General features: G+C 44.2%; 1 protein-coding gene across 1 annotated transcript in view; it reads right to left on the reverse strand.

Moving 5' to 3' along the window:
* LOC308513838 (maestro heat-like repeat-containing protein family member 1) overlaps window positions 1-6,819 on the reverse strand; it is a gene marked incomplete at its 5' end in the record, with an annotated part of 68,650 nt that extends 61,831 nt beyond the window's left edge. The window contains 6 exons of the mRNA XM_081083939.1: window positions 2,535-2,675; window positions 3,035-3,183; window positions 3,630-3,722; window positions 5,056-5,218; window positions 6,245-6,367; window positions 6,721-6,819. Coding sequence (XP_080940065.1) covers window positions 2,535-2,675; window positions 3,035-3,183; window positions 3,630-3,722; window positions 5,056-5,218; window positions 6,245-6,367; window positions 6,721-6,819 — 768 coding nt within the window. The remainder of the gene's footprint in view (window positions 1-2,534; window positions 2,676-3,034; window positions 3,184-3,629; window positions 3,723-5,055; window positions 5,219-6,244; window positions 6,368-6,720) is intronic.
* Between the last annotated feature and the right edge of the window lie 2,590 nt (window positions 6,820-9,409).

The following is a 9,409-nucleotide window of genomic DNA, read 5'->3' on the forward strand; positions in this document are numbered from 1 at the left end:
ATCAACTCTTCCTGGGGTTTCTTTTCCTCTGCCACTGACTGGAAATTTTCACAGAGAAGTAAATAGGGGCAACAACAGAGCTTATGCAATGTCTCCACTGTCTCTCAGGGACACTGTTCTTTGTTGCCTGCTGTTCAATAGTTTGAGAACCATTACTTCATATATTTGCGTAGTGTTTTAGTTGTTTCAGAGAGGAGAGTATTTGTGGCCTCGGTTACTCCATCTTTGCCAGAGCAGAAATCCCTCCACTGGATTTTAAATATTTAACATTTCTTCCCCTTTGGTTTGCCGATAGACCCCCACATTGGGCCTGCCTCCCTAAGTAGAGCTGGCTAGTGCTAGTTAATTTCCAAACAAATTGTACTACAGATTGACAAATATCTCGATTCTTAATCACTATCCCCTGGAGTGATAGAGAAGGAGAGAGAAGGAGGAAGTAGCCAAAACATTTCCACTGTCCGTAAAATGTAGGGTACAATCTCTACCTGCACAATCTGCAGACTAGCGGGTAGGTTACAAATTTCATCCTCTAACTGGCTAACTGACCTCAAAGAGCAAACCTCTGCTCCAGGTTCACAGACCTTACCTGAGGCAACATGCAGACACATGACAGGAGGGTAGGTACTAGTAAATGAGAGACTGGCTGCTCCACTAAAGGAGAAAGCTCAGAGCACATACATGAGGAAGGTAAATCTTCCCACACCAAAGAAAGTGCATGTGAGGTGGTAGTGCAATGGTAGACCACAAATGGTGATCCCTGAAAACTTGATGCTAATGGGGGTTGCACTAAAAAGAAAAAAAATCTCCTGTTGGAAATTTACAAGTGCATACTAACATGTTGAGCAACCATGAAAAATGTGCCTCTCAGATGCCTATTCTGGAGGGCATAATTGAACGACATCTCCAACTTCTTTACTTTAAAATCCGTCACTGTTTAAAAGTGCGGCTAGATTCCCAAAGGTTTCTTCCAGCCAATGACTGAGTATGGCAGGCCCACTAAAGCAGGCCTACATATGCAAGATGTAGGACATTGGCTTGATGACTCTGTTGGCATTGACTCCCTGTTGGCAATGAGCTTTCTTAAAACGACACTCTAATGTAAAACTTTCCTTCCTTCTTCCCTTCTCCCCCTTCTTCCCCCCTTCTCCTTCTCCTTATCAATGGTCAGAACTACGACTCAGTCTGATGGCTCTCCCAGCCTCCTCTGGCTCCTTCCCTGTTTTTTCCTCACAGGTGTCCCTCCAATAACTCTCTTGCACCTCTAGTCCAGGTTGGTATCTGCTTCTTAGAGGACCAGACTAACCCACATATTGAACACTCAGAGAAGTCCTACAGGTAAGAAATTTGTTTAATTTTAAACTCAACATTTCTCACCCAGTTTACTAAATAACACGCCTTCTTTTTGTGGAATACTCATGAGAAGTTGGGGGAACTCGGTTTGAGAAATGCCATTGAATTAGAAGGAAAACTGAAACAACAATCAGAACATTTGTGTTCTGGTTCTTGAAACTCTGTTCATAAAAATACCTAATATGTGTATAACATTTCTATCACAGGCATAATTCTGAAATGGCCTTAAAATCCCAGGTCCCTGGTGTACACACACCTTCTACTGGTTTTTCAATCAAGCACTAAGCTTGGTGTTGATGTGAAAGGATTTTGCAGATAAAGGGTGTCCCAAAATTCACCCGAGATTTGAATTTTACACCATTGGTGCCGTCAAGTGTTGCCAATGGAAAAAGAAAAAAGATAGCGTGACAGCTGACAGTTCAGGGTTATTAAAAATGGAGCACTGCAAGAAAGAACAACACGTTTTCATTGTTGAGCAATATTTTAAAAATAATGAAGCTTTCGCAGCTACAGTTAGCAATTTTCATGCAAAATATGGTCGGAATAGTGATTTTACTTCATCAACTGTGAAGAGATTAATTAAAAAATTTAGACAGACTGGATCAATTAGTGATCTTAAACACTCTGGCCGTCCTTCAACAAGTCGTTCAACACAAAACATCAAAGCAGTTCATGAGAGTGTAGCTGAGAGTCCAAGGACATGAATTCGGCACTGTGGTCAAGAATTGGACATTTCGAGAAGCCATTTACCCAATATGCTATTCTATACATAACCCTATACTGTATACTTCATGAATCAATAAAAAGATTACAATTTTTAATTATAAACCTGTGTTTTCTATCAAAATTACTTCTTGCATCAATTTTGGGACACCATTTATAAGTAAGGTACCATACCAGTTGACTTTAACATAGGGAGGTATTCCAGGTAGGCTTGATCTTATCTCATAGGCCCTTTAAAGCTGGGTCTAAAGGTCAGAGACAAGGAAGTCAGAGAGTTTCAAAGCATGAGGTGAATTCAACAAATGGACATGGCTGAGTTCCAGTAAAACATTCCTTACAAAAATAAGCTTCAGAATGGATTTGACCTATGGGCCAAGCTTTGCCCACTCCAACATTAACTACTCAATAAATATGAAATACATGAACGAGTCAAATTTCCCTCTCACGCACAACCCAATCACCTGGGAAATGTAGAAAGGTGTCACTTTCGTGGACATCAAAATCATTAACCATCGTGTTAACCGGTTTACTTGGTTCTTGAGTTTGGATGATGGCATAAGGAAGAAAAGGTGGCCCATTATCTGCAGAACCTGCACTGTCACCTGTGCCTACGGAGATATAGAAACTTGCATCAGCAATAGAATGAAGGAAGAAAAGTCCTCAGGGGTTGTGCTTTATTCATATTTGTATGACCAGGGTCCAGCATCATACCTGGCAAATGAGACTAATCAATAAATGTAAATTGAACACTTAACAAATAAGTGAATGGACAGTGCGGTGTTTTTTTACTCTATGTTTTTCTGGAGCATGGTAAGAGGAGCCTGAGGAGGAACACCTGCTCTCCCAGAAGACCCTCGTGAGTCAGCCTTCTACCAGCAAGTGGACAAACTTGAGCCCACCTGTGGCTCAAGCCTTACCCCTTCAGCCCATCCACCCAACCCCTGTTATCTCCCACTCCCACCTTGTCCTTGCTCTTCAAAGACCAACGGTTGAGGAAGATGCGGAAGGTGATGTAGGCCTTCATGGACATTTCCCTTTGACTAAAGCCCGTCACCTTATCATCCCAGGAATCCAGGTGTTTCTGGGCACTGATGGCCAATCCATAGAATACTGTACGGAGGGAAGGGAGTTAGAGCTGCCCATCACCTTTCCCATTCCACAAAGTAAAGCATGCACACCTATATGTACAGTCCTCTCCTCCCCAACCCAAAAAGGGCTTTGGGGGTCCTGTTCTGGGAAGGACCCACCTGCCCACCACCTCCCCAACTATCGTTCCTTTCTGACCTCACCTAGTTCCAGGATAGGCAGGGAAAGTGAAAGAGAAAGGCGGTCAACACCTACAGCCTCCCTATCAAGTTTGCTCCTTGCCCCAAACCAGGCCAAGAAAGGTCAGATGGAGAAGAGCATCTACTCATACCTGGCCTGCTCTCAGCCATCATCTTCCCCTTCCATAGACTGAAGAGATCCAAATTCAGAGGGACCCAGTCTCTTCCTGACCTTCTTTCCTCCCTCCCGGATTCCAATTAAGCCTTTCCCCAGACCCTCCTGACCCTTACCATGACATATCGCCAACATGTCATTCTTCTCTTGGGCCAACTTCAGAAGAGGCTGGATATATCTCCATATAGAACCAACATAGGAAACTGTATCTGGGAGGGAGAGTAAAAGAAAAACATCCCTATCCCAAGGAAAGGAGCCTCCCGCCTTAGTGTACAAAATCTTATGATTAGGGACCAGGAGGTTTGGGTTCTGCTCCTAGCTCTGCCTCCAAAGAGTCTGGGCAACCCAGAGTAAGATACTTAATTTATGCTAGTTTCCATGTCCTGAGCTGTTAAATAGGACTACAGTTCCTAATGTGCCCACCTCACAGGGCTGTTGGGATAATGAAGCTCCATAATGGATTCTAGCATAGCATGCAGATGCATGGTACCGCCACACCCTACACATGCACACTCCCTTCCAAGGACCCTTATGGAGCAAAGATCTGTGCAGCCTGAGGCTCTCTCACTCTTCTAAAGTGAGAACATTTGCCCTGATTAGATCAAGAGACACATTTCCAGCTTCTGTGCTGTGTCCTCTGAGTTTGCTATGCAGCCCAAACCATAAGCCTTGTCATTTTGAACCTAATGCCCAGAAGGCCAGCTGACTTCCCCCAATATCTCTCTGGCCCAAGGTCCAAGTGGCAAAGAAAGGGCAGGGTCTGGCATTTGCCTGATGACCTGATTTTTTCCTTAACACTTTTTGATTGAGGGAGGGGAATACAATGGGTAAGAGAACTAATGTTGTCACCAACAGCCACCAGGATGGAGATTGTATGGTGATTCTCTGCCTCATCCTACTACACTATTACCTTCCAAACCTCTAATCAAATTCAAAACGTCAGGTTCTCCTAAGCCAGCCGTGGGCAAACTACGGCCCATGGGCCGGATCCCGCCAGTTTGAAATGAATAAAACTAAAAAAAAAAAAGACCGTATCCTTTTATGTAATGATGTTTACTTTGAATTTATATTAGTTCACACAAACACTCCATCCATGCTTTTTTTCCAGCCCTCCGGTCCAGTTTAAGAACCCATTGTGGCCCTCCAGTCAAAAAGTTTGCCCACCCCTGCCCTAAGCAAAGCACTCCTCACTTCTCTTTTGCCCCTCCCCACCTCTGTTGAATGGGGGCTTTCTATTCAGCCTTCCCTCTAGTTCTCCTAGTCTTACCTCCAGCCCCACAGTTTCCTGAGCTTTAATATGCTCTCCTGTGCCACTCCTATTCTCCAGGAACTCCCTCCTGAGTTCCCATTGGTCCCACAGGGATGCTAGTTTTCCCCCCTCACCCCTACACACACACCCTTGACTAATCTAAGTGGAGATATACTAGTACAGTGAAAGGAGTCAGGAGAATAAAGCTATATTCTAAATTCCATACAGCACCCCCACGGCCTGTAGCCCCTGTTCCTTTCTCAGACAAACTCTTCCACCACGGGGACCAATACCTTGGGAAAGGATGATCTTCCCCACTGCAACCATGAGGCTCCTTGGGGGCAGACAGTATATATTTGGTCTGTCCCATAGCTTGACAATGATCACTTCTGGAAAATGTGACCCCAGAGCCATTAGGACCACAGTGAAGGCCTTTTCCAGTTCTCCCTTTGTCTCCTGGAAAAAGAAAGACTCAGTGTTCCAAGACTAATCTCCAAGATGAGTCCCTCAGCTTCTGAGAATTGGCTTTGCTCAGTAAGTGTTCTCCTCTATCTAGAGGGCAGTAACTATCCTATCTCATCCTACAACCACACTCAACATACACCTTTCCCATGATAGAGGGCAAGAGCTTCCTAGAGTATGCAAGAGGGCAGGAAATGAAAAACTGCAAAGTCTCTGGGCTTGTGTTGGGGTGGGAATGGGGCTTGGCATTTCCAGAGCACAGAGCTTTCCCTGAACCGTCATCACAGGTGTGGGTACATTATGGAGGTAACTTTGAAAATTTCTTGAAGGGTCAGGTCTTGATCAGTAAACAGGTGTGCCAAAGAAGGCAGGTAAACTGGAAGACACCTTGTATGTAGAGAGTTAACCAAGAAAATCAGAAACCAGATTTACCCAGTACCAGGAAAATTAAGTATAAAAGTATCTGGATAGATGATAGGTAGTGGTCATGAATGTTCAGTCCAAAGTTGGGCTAGCAGGCAAGTGGGTGGATTTAAATAGGTTAGTAAATAAATTGATAGGGGACTGTCTAGGGCGTGGGGAAAAAAGGGACACATATGTAATACCCTTTGTAATACTTTAAGCAATAAATAAATAAATAAATAAATAAATAAATAAATAAATAGAGGTGATTAGCTGAGTTGCAACAGCAAAGGTGTGACTGCCTAAAATATCCCAGGAGGAGGATTAGGACAGCTTAGATTTTGAGGCCCAAAGCCTAAATCCGTTTCCCTCTTTCCATCTCACTTCTTTCACCTTACCGCCTTACTTCATTACTTTAACTTTTAGGTCACAGTTCTTGAGACATGTTCAGGGTATAAGACATAGGCTCTAGGAAATTTTTTAGAAACTTGAGGTACTCATCTCCCAAATACTACTTAACTTCAAAATGTCATCACCCACCAGAAAGGAACTCCTGGCTTTAGATCTGGAATCCTTTCTTTCCCCATAGCCCCCAACCCACAGGCATGAGCTCCTCACCATTCTCCTCAGGTAGTTGATAAGGACACCTGTAATTTTCCGGCAGAATGTATTAGGCATCTTAGTATTTAGAATTTTGACTTCCAGTAATTTGAGGGTCTTTATGATATCATCATCTGACATCTAGAGGAGAGAAGGGATTCAAGAAGAAAGGAAGGTTGAAGGATGGAGGGTTAAAAGAAAGAAAGAAAGAGAATAATGATCCATGGTAGAGAAAGGAAGAGGAGGACTGAGTCTAGAGAGAAGATTAAAGCTGGATCCAGGATTGGGGGGAACTAGGTGGAGAAGTTTATGGGTTAACCTAGGGACATGGGAACCTGACCTGGAGCTGTGAAGGGACTGAGCCGAGTAGTGCTCTGCTGACTGGAAATACTTGCCCCCCTCCTGACAGAATGGGTATGCATCCAACCAGCTACCTTTATGGAGGTGGTTCCACCCTGGGGCCAGTGCCAGGAAGATGTCTGAGATGTCCTCACCTGACCTCCAACTTTGAGTGCCATCATAAATTTCTCGATGTCTTCTTTTGAGATATACTGGCTCAACTTCCCTTTCGAGTTAGCTGAGGAAGCTGCCATAGCTCTAAATATCTCTGTAAGGAATAAAGAGGGTTGGTAGAGGGGAACTGTTTCTCTCTTGCTGGAATTGGGTATGTTTTTCTTCAAAAGTGGGTAACATAGTATGATGAAATCATACAAAAAATAATGAAAAACCAGAAGAGACCAGTGTGGTTGCTGATTATGACTTTGCCCTTCACTAGCAATATATCCTTTGGCAATTCATTAAATCCTGGAGACTCTATTCATCATGTGAAAACTTACTGTAATAAAAATCAATATGAGAATCCTAAGAGATTGGATATGTGTTATTAGGTACCAACTTTTAGGATCTCAGCCTGCCCTTTGGATCACATCTTTTTTTAAATTTAAATATATATTTTATTGAGTTCAGAGATGAAGGGAGAGGGAGAGAGAGCTAGAAGCATCAATGATAAGAGAGAATCATTCAGCCCTAAGCCGTTTGGCTCAGTGGATAGAGCGTCGACCTGCGGACTGAAGGGTGCCAGGTTAGACTCCAGTCACGGGCATGTACCTTGGTTGCGGCACATACCCTGTAGGGAGTGTGCAGGAGGCAGCTGATCGATGTTTCTCTCTCATCGATGTTTCTAACTCTCTATCCCTCTGCCTTTCTCTCTGTAAAAAAGCAATAAAATATATTTTTTTTAAAAAAAGAGAGAGAGAATCATTCATCGGTCTGAGATGAATGTCTGAGATGCCTCTCAGACATCCTGCACACCCCCTACTTGGAATTGAGCATAAAACCCAGGCATGTACCCTGACTGGGAATTGAACCAGTAACCTCTTGGTTCCTGGGTCAACACTCAACACTTGAGCCACACCTGGCGGGTTTGGATCAGTGGTAAGAGCATTGGCCTGCAGATCAAGAAACATCTATTTAAAGAATTATAATCTCGCTGGCCAATTTGAGCATTGGCCCTCAGACCAAAGTATCTCAGCTTCGATTTCCAGTCAAGGCCAGATACCTCAGTTGCAGGTTCTTCCCTGGTCCTGGTCAGGGCACGTGTGGGAGGCAACCATCTATGTGTCTCTCTCACAACAATGTCTCTCTCTCTCTCTCTCTCTCTCTCTCTCTCTCTCTCTCTCACTCACTCGTCCACTCCTCCCTCCCTTCCATTCTCTCTGAAAATCAATGGGGGCAGGAGAAAGAATTCATTACAAGTTCTATAAAAAAGAAACAACTGAAACCACACCAAGGTTCCATTTCCTCTCATATCAGATTGACACAATTTTTAAAGCATGCAATGCTGGGAAACAAGCTCTGCCACACAGGACTGGTGAGAACCCACACCAGCACGACCCCCTGGAGTGAAGTATCATAACATCTAACATCACATTTTATTCACTCTCCCCTCAGCAAACTCTCACTTGTAGAATTTACCCTGAAAAATCCCCTGCCATTAATATGAAACTATATTATGTCACTATAATGAGTAACTTTGTCCACATATCGTTTCATATTTGTAACAGCAAAATATTGAAAACAATGTAACTGCCTATGAGTTGGAGACTGGAGGAATATACTACGGCATATTCCCCAGTGGGGTATTATGCAATCAAAGTGTAAGTAAGATCTCTATGGAACAATGTGCAATTATGCTACCTTTAGAGTAATAAAAAAAATAAGGATAAGTGTACATTTGTGTGCACATATATATTCCTATTAATGTGTATACTTTTATTTATTAGGAGGGGAGAGGACCACAGAGAAATAAAACCCAGAAATTAATGAAAATGATTACTATTGGGGTGCGTAAGAGGAGAACGGAAGGGCTAAGGATGGCATTAAAACTCCTCTGGGGGGGGAAACCAAGATGGCGGCATAGGTTAACGCCGGAGTTTGCTGCTTTGAACAACTACTTCAAAAGTGAGACCAAAAAACGGAAGGGACGTCACCCAGAACCACAGGAACGCTGGCTGAGTGGAAGTCCTACAACTAGGAGGAAAGAGAAACGCATATGGACACTCAGAGGAGGCGCAGTGCTGAAGTCAATATCTGAGGTGCGGAGTGCGAGGAGCCGGCTGGCGGCGGAGGGCGCGGTTGGCGTTTTCAATCGGGAGGGAGTCGCAGACTCTGAGCTCCAGATACAGGCGAGTCTTTAGGGACCCAGACTCAAACGGGAGAAGCGGGACTGTCTGGCTTTGGTCAGAGCGAGTGCAGCTTTCTCTCCGAGGATTGCAGCCATTGCTGGGACTCAGAGAGGCAGAGCCCCTGGGGACAGGACTGAGAGCCGCCATAACTGCTCTCTCTGGCCCACCCTGTTGATCCTGTGCGACCCACCCCGCCCAAGCCCTACACAGAGGCATTTGCCGGATAGCCTCAGGCAAAGGCTAGATTAGCACCTCCCTAGAGGACAGAAGTTCTCTCACTGCAGACACAGCTGATTCTCATAGCCACTTGGCCTGGAGGTCAAACCCTCCCTGGTATTAGCTACAACAATCAAGGTTTAACTATAAGACTGCGCACAAAGACCACTAGGGGGTGCACCAAGGAAGCATAACAAAATGCGGAGACAAAGAAACAGGACAAAATTGTCAATGGAAGATATAGAGTTCAGAACCACACTTTTAAGGTCCCTCAAGAACTGTT

This window comes from Myotis nattereri, assembly GCF_964212035.1.
Source record: "Myotis nattereri genome assembly, chromosome: 2".
Classification (NCBI taxonomy): Eukaryota; Metazoa; Chordata; class Mammalia; order Chiroptera; family Vespertilionidae; genus Myotis; species Myotis nattereri.